The 18,410-nt window shown below is 35.2% G+C and overlaps 2 protein-coding genes across 9 annotated transcripts in view; one reads left to right on the forward strand and one right to left on the reverse strand.

Moving 5' to 3' along the window:
* LOC144980813 (uncharacterized) overlaps positions 1–4,533 on the forward strand; it is a 43,839-nt gene extending 39,306 nt beyond the window's left edge. For 7 of the 8 annotated variants that reach the window (XM_078928635.1, XM_078928638.1, XM_078928637.1 and 4 more), the window contains 2 exons: positions 291–706; positions 1,472–4,533. In XM_078928635.1, the coding sequence (XP_078784761.1) occupies positions 291–706; positions 1,472–1,534 (479 nt within the window). In that variant the 3' untranslated portion in view covers positions 1,535–4,533. The remainder of the gene's footprint in view (positions 1–290; positions 707–1,471) is intronic. The other variant, XR_013646967.1, reaches the window with a different exon arrangement.
* Positions 1–18,410, reverse strand: part of LOC144980823 (putative serine protease K12H4.7) — a 641,746-nt gene that overhangs the window by 319,597 nt on the left and 303,739 nt on the right. The gene's annotated exons all lie outside the window — the stretch shown is intronic.

Genomic DNA, 18,410 nt, shown 5'->3' on the forward strand with positions numbered 1-18,410 from the left:
ATGATTTTTTTTTCTTCAATTTCTCATGGCTGGCAGTAGGTTTGTAAACCCCTAAAATTGCCAGTGGTGCCCACATATAGAAGTCATTTTATTTATTTATTTTAGTTGTTTTGGGGATTGTTTTTTTGTTGTTTTTTTTTTTCTTTGGGGGTCATATCGTCTTTATTTATTTTTTAAAATAATATTCCCTCGCCTTAATTTCTGGTTCAATAATCCGTTATTATATCCTCTATTTTACTCATAACTTTTTCTTCATTTCATCGAGTGTCTCATTACTATTATCTCCTCAGCTGCCAATCCATTCGGCACGAGTCAAGCCCCATCTTTCTCCACACCAGCTGTTTCATCCAATCCAAACCCGTTCGGGGCTTCACAGACAGCAGCTGCTACAGCTGGTTTCGGTGTGGCGCCACCCGCGGCAGCTCCATTCCAGAGCCAAGCAGGCGGATTCGGACACCAGTTCCCGCCCATGCAGAATGGCGGCTTCGGCATGACCCCGGCATCAACGGCAGCTTTTGGAACGACCGGGTCTGTTCCGGGCATCGGGGCGTTCCCTGGACAGCACCAACCTCAGCAACAACAGTTTATGATGCAACAACAGCAGCAGCAGCAGCTCCAGCAGGTACCAGCAGCTGGGATGGGTGGCTGGGGGGCCATGGGAACTCCTATGGGAACCCAACAACCGGCTTCTGCTAATCCTTTCATGGTGAGATTCTATTCTTAGCTCTAGTAGACTAAAATTTGAAACAACTTTTTTGGGGAGTCGTAGATAGTCACTATCTCTTCGGCCGGACGGACGGAGTTATCTGACCAGTAAATTCCAGATTCCACTATCAAACCTTCAATTGTCACAAACAATCAGGTTTTTTCCAACTGCATTTCAATCTTGAAATAAGTTGTCACAAAGTGCAGTATAAGAGCATGATGTTGGAACTTAGCTGATAAGATAACATTAGATGAATGAATGCGGACATGCTTTGAGCGATTTATGTTTACTCTTTTTTTTTTGTTAAATCTGCGATTGCTGTATGTATGTGTATTTTTTAGCTTCTGCACAGAATAAAAATTTTGCTGATTTTTAAATCATAATCTTTATTTACTTGTCTTTTGGTTTTAGCAGACGGATCTGAAAAACTGGCCAAATGGGCTGAGTGGCGGAACCCTCTCCTTATCACCTATTGGAAAACCATCACATTTGTTACGATGCAACAGTCTTTTTTCTCATCCAGATTTCATTTCTTTTTGCTATAGCTATAAAAAACTTGACATTCTGTAATAGAGCTCATATTGTCGAACAATATGTATAGAATGTGCTTTTATGTTTGAGTAAGAAATGTCTGTTTTTGTGTTGGGTGGGTGTGAAGTTTTGGGGAAAATTCTGAAAATGGCTGGTTAGGAGAGGGTTAAGCAAAGAGTTATCTGTTTTGAACCTTTACAAGCTTTATCTGTTGTTTTGTCTTTCTTCATTCAGAGTGCAGCCATGCAGCAACAGCATGTACCTCCTCCCAGTGGAGCCACAAACCCTTTCTTGTGACGACCTCGATGACAGAAGATCAAATAATGGCGCTGCAATCCATAGCAAGCAAAAACTACAGTAATATATAAATGTATACACTTTGGGTTATAGTAATATATATTTATATGTACCAGTACTACAGTAATATAATGTACACAAATAACAGACGATTTATAGTAAGACGGAAATGACTAGAATATGTCTGGAGTTAGTGTTGTGAAATGGGTTTATGAAGCATGCTGGGATAGGCAAAGTTTAGAGAAAAATATACATATTAGCTTTCACAATAAAAATGCATATTAGTTTTGACAATAAAAATGCATATTAGTTTTGATAATTAAACTATGAATTAGTTTTGACAATAAAAATACATATTAGTTTTGACAATTATACTCTCTATTAGTTTTGACAATTATACTATGTATTAGTTTTGACAATAAAAATACAAATTAGTTTTGACTATACATACAAAGTATTATTGCAAGTTGTTAAAAAGACCTGATTTACAATTTGTGGCTTGAATAGCATGTGATGAGGAGATAAGAATTAACCTCTAACCCCTATGTCTTACTTTCTCTTGGATGCTTCAATTGTAATTCTAGAACTTTTTACTATCCATTTTCTTCCTTTTTACTGGCACTGATATAACCTAAATGTGTTGCAAGCGCCGTAAAACCCTTAAAAACAAAACAAATTAACCTCTAACAGGTGGGGTCAGACTTAAGACTAACTGTCACATGCCGTTTTCACCAAGAGGGCTGTAAAATGATAAAACTGGAATTTCAGTAAAGCTTGGCTCGCATTGAGGTCAACGATCTCGAAAATTAATTAGTTATTTAGATCTGCGGTTATAAGAATATAAAATATTTTATTATAATAAAAGGCATTCAGTCTCACTGTTGAAGGGTTAACAATGCTGATTGGTTACTTTTGCGACACCCTATACGATACAATCCAAACATCCTCCCAAACATTTATTCGTGCACCAGATCTCAACTTTATAATTGTGATACCATCGTCAACTGGGGTAATTTTGTCTTAAGGGGAAACTTTGCCTCTTTAATATTGGACCAATTAGAGTATATTTAGGTTTGTGGTAATTATTTCCTTTGATAAACAGTTCAGTCATTTTACCAGGAAAATAACTACATCAAAGCTGAGATGACTCAAAATGTTCCAAATTTACAGAGGCAAAGTTACCCCTTTATGCAAAGTTTGCCATCCAGGCAAAGTTACCCATTCAGGCAAAGTTACCCCTTTAGGTAAAGTTACCCATTCAGGCAAAGTTACCCCTTTAGGTAAAGTTACCCCTTTATGCAAAGTTTGCCATCCAGGCAAAGTTACCCATTCAGGCAAAGTTACCCATTCAGGCAAAGTTACCCATTCAGGCAAAGTTACCCCTTTAGGTAAAGTTAACCCTTCAGGCAAAGTTACCCCTTTAGGCAAAGTTACCCCTTTAGGCAAAGTTACACCTTTAGGCAAAGTTACCCCTTAAGGCAAAGTTACACCTTTAGGCAAAGTTACCCCTTAAGGCAAAGTTACCCCCTTAAGGCAAAGTTACCCCTTTAGGCAAAGTTACCCCTTAAGGCAAAGTTACCCCTTAAGGCAAAGTTACCCCTTAAGGCAAAGTTACACCTTTAGGCAAAGTTACCCCTTAAGGCAAAGTTACCCCTTAAGGCAAAGTTACCCCTTAAGGCAAAGTTACTCATTAAGGCAAAGTTACCCCTTAAGGCAAAGTTATCCCAGTTGACAGTATTTATTTCTGAATATAATTTTCTTCTTTTTTTCTGCTAAAAAAACAAGGGTTTTCAGACCTTCCTCTTGCTACGAAACCTGAGAACAACATTAAATTAAATTAGATTAAATTGAGCTTTTATGTAGAACATGTTCAAAGCGCTTTACAAACACATAAAGATCTTTGATTCAATAAAATTTGAAAACAAAGTTCTGGTACCAGAGCCAAGAGATAATGGAGTTTAAAGCATTATTTTAACTTACTAAAACATTGAGGACATAATGGTTACTTTCTTGAAGGTAGTTTTAACGTCTGCTATGTTAATACCCCTGAAAAGTACTATTCTTTCCAATTTCAAGTAGACATGTCTTAATTTACTTACATCAAATGAATGATAACACAGGCAATTAAAAAATTAGGGTTTTCGTTTTTTCCTTGACTTCATAAACGTTCAATCCCTCTAAATTTCAGAGATAGTTGATAAGAGATACAGTTGAATACATTGCATGATATAGGAAGTTGTAAAGACAGTTGCTCTATGAGGATTTAACACAGGGATGATAATCTTCCTTGGATCCGGTGAATTTCATGAAAATCTTATTTCGATCCTCGGATATCAAACTTTGTGTTTTTTAATATGGTTTTTGTTTTTTATCTTCTGAAAATGACCTGGGGGGGGGGGGGGGGGGGGGCAGATGGCTTGCAATTGAACTGACTTGATAGATTTAAGTTATTTGTCTAAGATTTTCGATGATGGGCACAGTGAGTCTTTTGCATTATACAGACTTTCACTTTAACTGCTCTTTTTGTCACACTTCTTAAGTCTTGAACATTGCGCTTTCCACAAAATTTTCCTCTGAAATTTTGTTTCTGATGGCAAATCTTCCTCTGTCTAAAATTGACTTGGGAAGTCCCACCCCTGTTTGTTTGTTTATCAACGAAAATGGATGGATAAAGAGCTTTATTTTTACCCAGCACTCTCAAAACTTCTGTTGTATTCAAGCTTTACAATATAGAACCTTTGAGCATAGATGAATACATTATACATTAATATTTATTTATTTATTACTTTCCATAACTAATCCGATATTCAACTCGCCATCTCAGTCTGGTGTTATATCAAGGTGGATCGGATCGGATACCCGACAATTTTAAGATTTGATCTTAATTGATATTCCTATATTTAGAAGAAGAACAAGACAGCTTGTTGGATTGCATGTGATGAGACACGACTTTCAAAACACCTGAGTCATATCCTGATAGAAGAAATGAAAATGAAAAATTTTATTGAAAATTCCATTTATTCTTCCCCTTGGGGCTAAATCGGTCTATTCCAAAGAAGTCTGGAATGACCCCGGCATTTACCAAAAGGAAGACTGGATGGAATCAACCTGGCATCATCCGCAATGCTGCACAGTGAGCTGGGTGAGGTGACTTGCTCAAGGCCACACCGTGCAGCAGATGGTTGAAATCTGTACCTTTCTGGTACAATGCAAAGACCATAAGTCCACTCTGAGTTACAAAGTTACTAATTTTCCATATATTTACGGAATTCCGTATGTTATAAACCCTCAGTATATTTTCCAACCACCTGCTAAACAGAAAAAAGTAATTACATAATGTCTTTTTACAGGAGTTCAGCTCTGAGGAAAGGGGTCAGTCCATGCGTTTGCGTAAAAGTTCAGTAAATTTTTTCCTCGTGAATTAGCAGCCCTGTGAGTTAACAACATTCTCAATCAATCTTTTAAACCTGCTAGAATCATTGGAGAAACTTTGAAGTCTGACAACACTCAGGGTATTGTATTTCTGTGAGGCAAGCAAGACGTGCGTTTTTCCTTTTGAATTCACTTTACAAATGGCAAAAAATTGTAGTTTTCTATGAATGATGAAAACACGACTTACGTGCTTTGAAAGTCTCTTCCTCGTACAATTCAACTTTTATCAATTTTTTATTTTTAAGAGAGTTGCGAATTCAATTTTCAGCATAGAGATTACTTTGAGATGATGCCAGATTAAGCAGAGGGTCAAGGTCAAGATATTATTACATTGATTATTGTTTGTATAACCGTTATGATATTCTCCCCTCACCTTGTGGTCATAATATGTGCTGTACACACACACACACACACACACACACATTGTTGTTGATACATGCATCGGTGATACATTAACTGGCAGTTGTTTGTTGTTACATTTCACAGGTTGTTCATTGACAGTGGGTGTTTTATACAATATTATAGTCATCAGCTGATTGTGTTGAAAGTCTGCTATTACGCTCTCGTTATTTCAGTCGATTAAATAAAAAATATTGCATGGCGTGAAAGCTAAGAGTAAAAAGCCTATGTATCATAACTTGTCTTCATCAAAGTAGATTAAATTAATGAACAAAATTGAATATATTACCTTCAAAAAAGAACAAAATGCGAAACGCAGAATATTTCAGGCTCCAAACCCTTCTTCAGCCAAAAACGAAAACGGTTTGAAACGTTAGCACATGCCTTCTATCTGCATTGAACGTGGGGTGTCGGCTTTTTAAATTGTTTTTGTATTTGGTTGAAGAATCTAATTCAGTTCATTTTTGATGTCAAAGATTTTTGTTGCCTAATTTGATTGAAAGGTGGATTTTATCGACAAAGGCAATTATTTGCAACAGATGTCATCGTCGTCATCGTGTTTTCATTAATTTTTTGGGAGATTTGTTACCAGACAGGCTCTCCTGGTTGGCAGGGTTTTTTTTCTTTTCACCCTATATTATTATGTCTGATGTCGCTGTTCGGATTTCACATTATGTTTGATGAACAATATTATCCTCCTTTTGGCTCTTTTTGTTCACAAATTTTTACCTCAACTTCATCCAAACAGTTGACTGTTGGAAAAATGTTCACTCGAACATTTGTACCTTTCACCACTTCTACATTCCTACCAGCACTATAGTTACAATAGCAGTAGTCAATTCATTTTGTCGGGGAAAAAAATAAATGTTTTCTCATGCTTTGGTTTATCCCTTCTCCTCCCCCTCCCCCTTATTCCCTCCCTCACCTTTTTATTTTATCATAGGAGCTTAGTTTTTGGGTCGATTGAGTGAATGCGTTTGCTGTCTAATTCTCTCCCTTAATTGGTGACAAAATAATAATGACTAGGACGGAAACGCCACGGGCTTGTCGTCTAAGGGTTGTGGCTTGCGTGCATGAGTTGGTGTGATTTGGGAGTTTTGTTCACTCGTATAAATCGCCAAGCCTTGAGAAATGTTATTTATGTCTAAGTTGTCCGAGTTCACTGTTGTGGACACAAGTAAGGGGCAAATCAAAGACAAAAGGCCATCTATTAATAGCATCACTTCACTCAAAAGGTACCCGTGCAGAAAAATAAATAAACTTTTTACACTGTTGCATGATGTGTTAACTTTCCAAAAATCTAAAATTGCAAACGTTTTACAGTGACATGTGCTAAAAAAAATTGTTGTTTTTTTTGGTTGGGTTTATTTTTTTTTAAATTACATTTTAAGACAATTATTATTTATTTATTCAAAGCGCCCACTCAAATAAATTAACACATTATCTTGTGGTGATAACATACTCATGCATGTTTTGTCTGGTTGATTGAACTGCCTTGTGAGGTTATTTATTTATATGATTATATATTATATATATATATATATAATATATATATATATTATATATATATATAATATATATATATATTATATATATATATATATACTTTTGGTGGTAAATTCTATGAAAATGTTGTCGTCGTCGTTCATCCCCACTCCCCTTCTCCAATCTCTTCGATATTTGTCTTTGTTTTGTTTTGTTTTTTAAGTTATTTTGTTTTGTTCATCTCAACCTCAGCTTTAGAAGTTTTAAAACTTTGTATAATTTTTTCAAGTCTTGACTTTTCTTGTGATTATATTTATATATATATTTTTTAATTTTTTTAAAATCAAAGTTTGTTTATTGCTTACAATTTTTAAACTTGTGACTTACATCGTCGTTCATGTCATCGTCGATAAATATTTTGTCCCTTCGATATTGAAAATGCAAAAATATGATGTATTGTATGTTGTTGTTTTGTTTTATGGTTTTTTTTAATGATGTTTGTGTGTGTTTTTTCACCAGTTATATTCATCCCATTAACATATAAATATTGTATTCACTCGAGAGCTCAACTATGTTAACTTGTTGATTGCGGTTTATAATAATGTTACTATTACTCTCCGTGTTGTTCACATGCTTTGTTTGTTTATCATTGTTCTTATCGTCTTCATCTTTGCTTGCTGCCGATGAGGTGAATTTATCTAACAAAAAAAATACAATGAACTATATTTTTTCACATGTCATTGAAAGTTGACTATTGTAAATTGATTAAATTATAATTGAATGTCTGTTTCGGTAAAAAGTATTTTGGTGTGGGGGTGGGAGAGAGAGAGAGAGAGAGAGAAATAAAGAGAGAGAGAGAGAATTAATGTGGGTTTTTTTTAAGTATGCCTGTCTGTGATTAATAAAAGGTCATTGGGTCAGTAAAACTTTTCATACATTACTGTTCAAAATCATTTGTCACTTTCTTTAAAATAAGGCATTTTAAAAAGTATACATTTCTCTTTTTTTTTCTTTTTTTTTTTTTTTTTTAAATTATTTTTTTTGCTTTGTTTTGTTTTGTTTTTGTTACAAGCGGCCATGGTTGTCCAAAATTTTACACAAAACGTCCTTCCAATGGCATAGGATTGAGAGTAGGAGTCAATGTTACAATAGCATCCCGTGATTTCTAAAACAATATTCATCACTTTTGAATGTTATGATGTATGGGCATTAAGTGGGACAAATCGAGACAAAAAGTTAACGTAGGTGGTGTTATGAGTTATGTAAACATTCAAAAGCCATTCGATCACTGTGCCAATCTCTTGTGCTGCATGTGAAGAGAAAGTATGATACTTTTTGGCATGTGAGCGAGTGCCACTGCTAGTGAACTCCTCATGCATGCTATCGAACTTAGCTTTTTGAATGGCGTTGTCCCATCTATTGAACATGCCTCAGCTTTTTGAATGGCATTGTCCCATCTATGGAACATGCCTCAGCTTTTAGAATGGCATTGTCCCATCTATGGAACATGCCTCAGCTTTTTGAATGGCATTGTCCCATCTATGGAACATGCCTCAGCTTTTTGAATGGCATTGTCCCATCTATGGAACATGCCTCAGCTTTTTGAATGGCATTGTCCCATCTATGGAACATGCCTCAGCTTTTTGAATGATTGTCCATTATGGACATGCCTCAGCTTTTTGAATGGCATGCCATCTATGGAACATGCCTCTGATATACGAAACGATGGACACAGGTCACCTATTAGTCATACCCAAATGCATTTCCAGCAGCATGTGAATTTGTTCTCTAGAGCGGCTCGTCTCACGTGTAACAAGAAAAGTCAGGCCATTACGTAGTGTCGAATAGCTCATATTCTGGAGACTCCCAAATTACATTCAATACAACCTGGGTCTTTCTGAATTGCATCAGAATTTCTATTTGGCCCTCCCAATTATTGTAGTGATATTTCTAATATTTATGACCTGGTTTATAGTACAATGGGACAATATAGATTTACACAACTCCAGTAAGCAATACTATGCGTGTTGATACTCACTTGAATTCAGAACCGTGAGTTGCATGGTACGACCATATGTGCTGCTGTCTTCTTTACAGTATTGTTTATGGTTTGTGATTGTATTTTTGACAGGGGATATTTTTTTTCTGTAAATCTTCTGCCTGTTTGTTCTTGGTTATTTATAATTTAGCTTATGATATCTTTAGGTTATGATTTTGATTTACATTTGTACTATTTTTGTTAGATTGCTTGTTTTTTTGTTTCAGCGGTCTCTCATATAACCTCAATTGTGTTGGAAGAGACTTAAAGCAACAAACAATAACAAACATCATGTTTAATTTTAATTGCTCTGTAACTTTTTCTTGTTTGGTGGCAAATGAGATAATGAAATATGTTTTATCATTTGTTAATTTGCTTTGCAAAGTCCGGATTTTATCAGATTTTGAAAAACAGGATTGATTAAATCCATAGAAGATTAAGTCCAAAATAAAACAAACAAACTTACTCCGTTTATATTTGTTGTTTTGAATTTTGTATTGTTTTCTTTACCACAAAACTTATTGAGAACAAATTTAGGTGAATTTATGTTTCTCCTAACTCCTGGAAAACCAATTCTGTATCCCTGATGCACGACTCTGATAACCCACACTATAATACAGCTGAAAACATTTGAATGTAAAACTGTGTGGAAAAACAATAACAAAGTATCTGTTGTATGTTTGATAAAATGGAACTTTTTTTTTTTGTTTGTTTACTCTGATTATCCAAAATTGAAAAATGTAGTAAAGAAACTAAGACTCATGAATATTATATTTTTCACATATTTGACTTATCAAGTTTGTGCTTGGGAAATCAGAATTATGTTTTTTTCTGTTCATTTCTTGTTGATGTCTCTGCCATCTATCGAATTGTATAATGCAGACAAGTTCCCCCATTCTATTATATGTGCTATTATGGCACCCACCCCCCATTCAGGCTGATACATTCCGAATTCAGCGAGATTACTGGGTGGGGTTCCCTACCTCCCATAGTGGGCAGGGAGGTACTTGCTGTGTCTTCTATACCCCTGTATCTAGGTGGGGTTCCCTACCTCCCACAGTGGGCAGGGAGTTACTTGCTGTGTCTTCTATACCCCTGTATCAAGATGGGGTTCCCTACCTCCCATAGTGGGCAGGGAGGTACTTGCTGTGTCTTCTATACCCCTATACATGTTTTCCAATTGCTTTCTGTCTTTGTCTTGGAATGAGATTACTTAGTTTTGTCCTGACTCTGACCAGAGACCTTGGCTGGGAAGGAAAACAGTCAAGTGTATTGTTATAGTTTTGAGAGATTAAATTTTTTTTCCTTGTAAATCATCTCTCTGTTATGTACTGTTATTTTTTTTATTTTTAACATATGATTTGTAAACATTTGAGTGTGTTCCTCTTAGTCGGTTCTTGTGCTGGTGTCTGGGTGAGACTGTTTGGTGATCTCAAACTAAGTACACTGATAGTGTGCTCTTGGAATCTGCATCTGTTCTCTATTTGAACCATTTCCTCTTTGTCTTACTTTTTTCTCAAGTCCTTTTACTTGTACATCTAGAATGTTTTTACTGTCCAATTTACTTCCTTTTTACCGGTGCTGATATGACCTAAATGTGTCTCAAGCGCCGTAAAACCCTTAAAAACAAAACAAAAACAAACATCAGCGAGATTAGAAAGCCATTGTTTCATTTCTGACATATTGCGTACAAACCATTTCCTTCCTCTTTAGTACACAAAAATGTAAGTGGTAAATTTTCGGGGTAAATCTCAATCAGGTTATTGAGTGTTTTCAGTTATTCTTTTATTTGTTTTATTGTTTTGTTGGGATTTTTGTTTTTTAAGAGGCAATGATATAATTAACAATTGTGATTTTCTATTCTTTTATTATTTTTTTAAATATTGAATTTGATTTAACATTTAAGTTAAAAAAAAAAGACTTTTCACAAAAGTTCAAATAATGTTGGACAAGAAACCTTTACAAAATACAAGCTTTGGTGATGTCATTGGGTGTTTGTGGAGAGAGCTTGCTACTCCTGTCATTATTGTTGTTATCATTATTATTATTATTATTATTATTATCATTTTCATCATCATCCATCATCATTATTATTATTATTATTGTTATTATTATCATTATCATCAATCATTATTATTATTATCATCATCATCATATTGTCGTCAATGTATTTGTGATTTTTATTTTGAAGAATCTTAACTCCTTGGTGATTCTATCTGTATTCTGGTGTGGTCGATTGTCGAATCGTGTGTACTCTATGTGGCTGTACTAATGACTTGTTAAATACCCAATATTTATATATATACATCTACTATTGATTTACATACATCATATGTCAAATAACCCCCCCCCCCCCCTAGTCTGTACAACTTGCATACCTCAACAATGTAATGATGATGATAATAATAGGAATAATAATAATATAAATAATAATGATGGCGATGTTAATTATGATTATGATGATAATAAAAATAATAGATTTGATAATAATAATAATAATAACAATAATGATACTAATGATGATAATGTTATTATTAATAATGATTTTTTTTATAATAATAATAATAATAATATAATAATAATAATAATAATAATAATAATAATAATAATAAATATAATATAATATAATATAATAAGTCACTTTGTAAGATTTGCATCGTTGTTGAAGGGAAACTTTAAATGCTGGAGGCAATGCGCAAAGTTAGAAAAAAGAATAGTAATAATAATGATGATAATAATAAGAATTATAATTATAATAATAATAATACATATAATAATATAATAATATAATATAATAATATAATAATAATAATAATAATAATATATAATAATAATAATAATGATAATAATAATAATAATAATAATAATAAGGTAGCCAATTAAAAGTCAAGGAAAGAAAAAAATAGAAAGAAAAGAACTTTTGTTTTTTGTGACGGGCAGAATACAGTTTAAAATGCTTGGCTTGAATATTTTTGCTTTGGAAAAAAAAAAAAAAAGATTTTAAAAAGACCAAAGTGCTATTATGTTTGGTGAGTTTTATGCAGTCGTCGGCTAAGATTTTGAGGTTAAATAGCTGTTTGTTTATTTATTTATATAATTATTTATTTATTTATTTATTTATCAAAATATTCTGTCTTTAATTAAAATAGCTTTGGTCAGTATGTAAGAATAAATCATCCATTTTTTATTATATTATTATTATATGAAAAACGCTATACTGAAATTCCTCAGACGTTGTTAGTTATTCTGATTTGAAATGTGACATGGGATTACTTAGTTTTGTTTTATCCTAGACATGGCTGGAGTCCTTGACTGGAAGGGAAACAGTCGAGTGTATTGTTATAGTTTTGGGAGATGATATTTTTTTTCCTTGTAAATCATCTCTCTGTTGTGTACTATTACATTGTTTTATTTTTTTTAAATAGATATATGGATCGGTTTGTAAGCATTTACGTGTATTCGTCTCAGTGGGAACCTGTGTTTGTGTCTGGATAAGACATTTAGGTGATCTCAAACTAAGTACACTGATAGTGTGCTCTTGTAATCTACATCTGTTTCCTTTTTGAACCAATTCCCCTTTGTCTTCCCTTTTCTTTGAGTGCTTTAATTGTTAATCTAGAATATTTTTACTATCCCATTTTCTTCCTTTTTCATAGCGCTGATATGACCTAAATGCGTTGCAAGCGCCGTAAAACCCTTTAAAACGAACAAGCAAACATAACAACTAAAGCTTTGTCCATTTCTTTATTATTATTATTATTATTATTATTATTATTATTATTATTATTATTATTATTATTATTATTATTATTATTATTATTATTGTAGGGGCTTTATCTGTTACCTTTGTATAATAATAATCATTATTTTTTTTTTTTCAAATTTCACTTGGTATTTCAAATTAATTTGTATGGTTTATTCATGTGTTAATTTAATTCATTCATTCATTCATTTCTCGTGCATTGCATTTATTCATGGATTATCTTGATGATACATTCAGACACAAGTTTATCTGGCCTTCAATGACAAAACGCCTTTATTTTCTTCTTTTTTTTTTTTTGGCCAGAAATCTTCCCAAAAGCGAGTGGAGCAGGCACTTATGTTGATAATAACAAGAAATTGTGTAGAAAAGTGCTAGAAGTAGAAGGCGATAGGGGATAAAAACGTTGCGGCAATGGGGGCTCGAACCCATGACCCTATTGTTACGACAACTCTGCCTGGCTGTGAGAGGGATACTCTACAGTGGACGGAGTGGTGGCAGCTAGGCGGGAGTTGTCGTGGGTTCGAGCCTCCCATCGCCGCAAAGTTTTTACTCTCTCTCTGGTCTTCTGGCACTTTGCTACTCTTTTAATTTCTTATCTTTACCATCAGACATGGATAAATTCATTTTTGGCCAAAAACAAAAACTTATTTAATCTCAACGGATGCTCAATGTGACCTAAATGTAAAAGTCACATCATTTATTTACATTTTTACTTGTTATTGATTTTTCATAAAAATAGGAAATCTTGCGGGAGGGGGGGGGGGGGGCACAGATAACACAGGATTCTAGTAGTCTGTGTGTTGGGGGGGGGGGGGGGGGGGGAATACTAAGCTGCTAGAAGATGTGGACCGTTAGGAATCAGTCAGTAAATAGTGGCCCTTCAGAGCTGGAGTTGATCCCTGCTTCTATAGCATGAAACGGACAATAGCAATTGCTTGCTATCCTTTGGATAGGATTGGTCTATTTGCAAAGTACTTTCTACCAGATCTAACAGACCCAGCTACCCAATCACTGCTGGATGGACAGAGGGGACAGGAAAAATCCTCGACTGTACCCAGGATTGATCTCGGTCACTGTGTGTGAATCGAGTGCTCTACCAACTGAGCTATCGGCCTACTACTGTGTTAGGAGTAATGTACAAAAATGTATACAACAGCAGAAATTTTTTTTTTTACATTACTACTTTTTTTTAATGAGGAAAAAAAAATTCAGTCATGGGTTTTAAAATGTAAAATTGAACTGAGTAAAAAATATCTTTATTTGATCGTAAACATTTAAAACAAAAAATAAAGACAGAAATAACGTATTTTGGTTAAAGAATATTTGTGATATTTAATTCATTAATATTTGAAATAACAAAAATTTCTGGCCAAATAAATGACAAAAATAGAAGGCGTTTTGTCATTGTATGTCAGAGTGATTTCCCTTGATTTGTTTAATTTCTATTGCCATATCTACTACAACTTTCATCAATTCATTCATAATTCACGTTACAATTATGAACAATTAATTCATATTAAATAACGAATTTTTTTGAAAATGTAAATAAACTTTATTTGTTGCCTAATATGCCGTCACCTGTTTTGTTGTTTACTTTGTAAATACTTATCAAAATTACTCATTCTGGGTGGGGTTCGGATTTCCAGAATAGGTAGGGAGGCACATACGTGTTATCTATGGCACATACTGAGTGTCTTCTATCCCCCTTTTATCTGTTTTCCAACATAATAATAATAATAATAATAATAATAATAATAATAATAATAATAATAATAATAATAATAATATATCTTTATTGTCCCCAAAAAAGTGGCAATTTAACATTTGGTTACATATTTATAACAATACAATATTGACATAGACACACTCACACAAGATGCACACAAGTAGCATAGTAGTTATCGTTAAAAAAAATATGTCTTTTGTCTTGGAATGAGATTATTAGGTCTTGGTGGGGTTCCAGACCTCCCATAGTGGGCAGGGAGGCACTTGCTGTCTCTTCTATACCCCTATACCTTTTTTCCAATAATTGCTTTCTGTCTTTGTCTTAGAATGGGATTACTACTTAGTTTTGTCCTTGACTGGGAGGAAAACATTTGAATGTACAGTTATAGTTTTGGGAGTTGATATTTTTCTCCTTGTCAATAATCTCTCTGTTATGTACTATTTTTTTTTAATTTTATTTAACATATGATTTGTAGATATTTGAATGTATTCCTCTTAGTGGGATCTTGTGCTGGTGTCTGGGAGATACTTTTAGGTAATCTCAAACTAAGTACACATAGTGTGCTCTTGCTGGGTGGGGATCCTGACCTCCCATAGTGGGCAGGGAGGTACATGCTGTGTCTTCTATCCCCCCATACCCGTTTTCCAATTGTTTCCTGTCATTGTCTTGGAATGAGATTACTTAGTTTGGTCCTGACCCTTGCCGGAGTTCCTTGGCTGGGAGGGATACAGTCGAATGTCTAGTTATAGTTTTGGGAGATGATATTTTTTTCCTTGTAAATCATCTCTCTGTTATGCATTGTTTTATGTTTAAATTATTATATGATTGGTAAACATTTGAGTGTATTCCTCTTAGTTGGGACCTGTGCTTGTGTCTGGATGAGACTTTTAGGTGATCTCAAACTAAGTACTTTGACGGTGTGCTTTTGGAATCTACATCTGTTCCCTATTTCAACCAATTCCCCTTTGTCTTACCTTTTCTTTTGTGCTTTAATTGTAATTCTTGAACTTTTTACTATCCCATTTTCTTCCTTTTTACTGGCGCTGATATGACCTTAATGTGTTGCAAGCGCCGTAAAACCCTTAAAAACAAAAACAAAAGTGTGCTCTTGGAATCTACATATGTTCCCTACTTGAACTAGCCCCGCCCCCCGTCTTCCTTTTACTTGTGTACTTTAACTGTAATTCTATAACTTTTACTATCCCATTTGTTTCTTTTTCACTGACGCTGATATAACCTAAATGTGTTGCAGCGCCGTAAAACCCTTACAAACAACCAACATCTGCCAACATCTGTATTTGTGGAGGGTAGATTTCCCCTTAAGGGTGGAGAAACATTGCCATCGTCTATGAAATAAATGACAATAGTCACTTGGAATTGACAGATATTGTGGATGTTTCGGGTTTCCCCATTGTCAACAAAACATGATAAATGAAACACTAAAGACAAACGTCTGCGTGGTGTTCCTGACCTCCCATAGCGGGCAGGGGGGTACATACTGTGTCTTCTATCACACTATGTCTGGGTGGGGATCCTGACCTCCCATAGTGGGCAGGGGGGTACATACTGTGTCTTCTATCACCCTATGTCGGTGGGGACCCTGACCTCCCACAGTGGGCAGGGGGTACACACTGTGTCTTCTATCACCCTATGTCTGGGTGGGGATCCTGACCTCCCATAGTGGGCAGGGGGTACATAATGTGTCTTCTATCACCCTATGTCTGGGTGGGGATCCTGACCTCCCATAGTGGGCAGGGGGTACACACTGTGTCTTCTATCACCCTATGTCTGGGTGGGGATCCTGACCTCCCATAGTGGGCAGGGGGTTACATCCTGTGTCTTCTATCACCCTATGTCTGGGTGGGGATCTTGACCTCCCATAATGGGCAGGGGGGTACATACTGTGTCTTCTATCACCCTATATCTGGGTGGGGATCCTGACCTCCCATAGTGGGCAGGGGGGTACATACTGTGTCTCTATCACCCTATGTCTGGGTGGGGTTCCTGACCACCCATAGCGGGCAGGGAGGTACATACTGTGTCTTCTATCCCCTCATAACTGTTTTCTAACATGCTTTCTGTCTTTGTCTTGGAATGAGATTACTTGGTTTTGTCCTGGCCGGAGTCCTAGCTGGGACGGAAACAGTCAAATGCATAGTTATTGTTTTGGGAGATGACATTTTTTTCCTTGTAAATCATCTCTCTGTTATGTATTATTATATTTTTTTTATTATTTTGAGTGTATAATGAAGCATTTGAGTGTATTCCTCTTTGTTGGATTTTGTGCTTGTGTCCGGATGAGATTTATAGGTGATCTCAAACTAAGTACATTGGTGGTGTGCTCTTGGAATCTACATCTGATCCCTATTTGTTCCCAGTTCCCCTATGTCTTAGTTTTTCTTGGGTGCTTTAATTGTAATTCTAGAACTTTTTACTATCCCATTTTCTTCTTTTTTTTTACTGGCGCTGATATAACCTAAATGTGTTGCAAGCGCCGTAAAATCGTTAAAAACAAACATGAAGAGAAACGTGGTTCTGTCATCGTGTTTTGTCGACGAAGGGGAAACCAGAAACATCCACATAAACTGTCCTAGTTAATTCAATTAAAGCTTCCTTTCCAATTCACTTTTGTTATTTATTAATTTCTTCCAGCTTCAAACAGCAACGTTATAATTTTCCAGCCTCTGTGTTGTACTTTGGGTGACCTACGGTCAGAAAGATGGGTAGATTTTTAGATTGCTGCTGGAATTTACTTCTGTGAAATATTTTTTGACCTCACTTTCGCTGTGACCCAAGAGTTTGGGTTTTGTTTTTTACTACTGCTATTACTTCTTCTACTACTACTACTACTACTACTACTACTACTACTACTACTACTACTACTACTACTACTACCACTACTACTACTACTACTACTACTACTACTACTACTACTACCTACTACTACTACTACCACTACTACTACTACTACTACTACTACTACCACTACTACTACTACTACTACTACTACTACTACTACTACTACTACTAATACTACAACAACAACAACTACTACTACTACTACTACTAGTACTCCTTCCTCTTCTTCCATATTTCTCTCCATTTTATTTTTCTTTCTTTCTTTTTTTTTTTCTCTATTTTTTTGTTCATAATGCATGGCTATGCGTTTATTTATAACATACAAAAGAATCAATTCAGATTCCGTTTGACTTGTACTTGTACATTACTAAAACGCCCAGTGCCCAGTTCCTATATATTGAGTAATACCTCTATGTACAGCAATATCACCAGAGGCGAGGTGTGAGAAAATCACTGCTTCAGGTGAGAATGGCGTCCAACTCTGTGCTTGGCTGGTGTGGTGTGGCGAACGTCGAAACCTGCACGAGCAAAAACACGTTCCAACCTTTAACCTTTACTGTCGTAGGCTACTCTGGAAAAAAAAATACACATTTTTTGTTGTTGTAAATTTGGTCAGAAAACTCGTCCTTGAAATATCTATGGATTAAAATGACGCTCATCCTATCAAAAACTTTCAAATCTGGGACTTCGAGGAAGTCTCGGGTTTTAGAGTTTTTGCCAAGATGAGGGTCATTTAAATTGATCGGTATTTGAAGGACGAGTTTTCTGGCCAAAATTTTTAATACCTATGTGTTTTTCCAGAGTACGGTAGTTAACTGGTTAAAGATATATCTATATATATAAAGTACCAGAATGGCCAAAGAGGTAAACAGTACAGGGTCTAAAGTTATTTGGATACGCAAAATAAAAACAAAACAAACAAAAAATAAATAAAATAAAAGGTTGACAGAAATGACTATTTCCAAGCATGTCTCCTGTTCGTCTGTTATTTCATGTTGTCATCAGGTGAACGGCCGTACTCGGGATCCGAATGACACGTACAAAAATGTGTCCAGAAGTCTCAAACCTGGGACTTACTTAAAGGAACAACCTCGCGAAGACACAGATTTGAGAAGTTTTTGCCAAGACAAGACAAGATAAGTAAGTAAGTGGTAAGCCTCGCAGTCTCGCAGAA

The sequence above is a fragment of the Berghia stephanieae genome, chromosome 10, assembly GCF_034508935.2.
Source record: "Berghia stephanieae isolate SIO BIC M18660-M18661 chromosome 10, UCSD_Bste_1.3, whole genome shotgun sequence".
Lineage (NCBI taxonomy): Eukaryota > Metazoa > Mollusca > Gastropoda > Nudibranchia > Aeolidiidae > Berghia > Berghia stephanieae.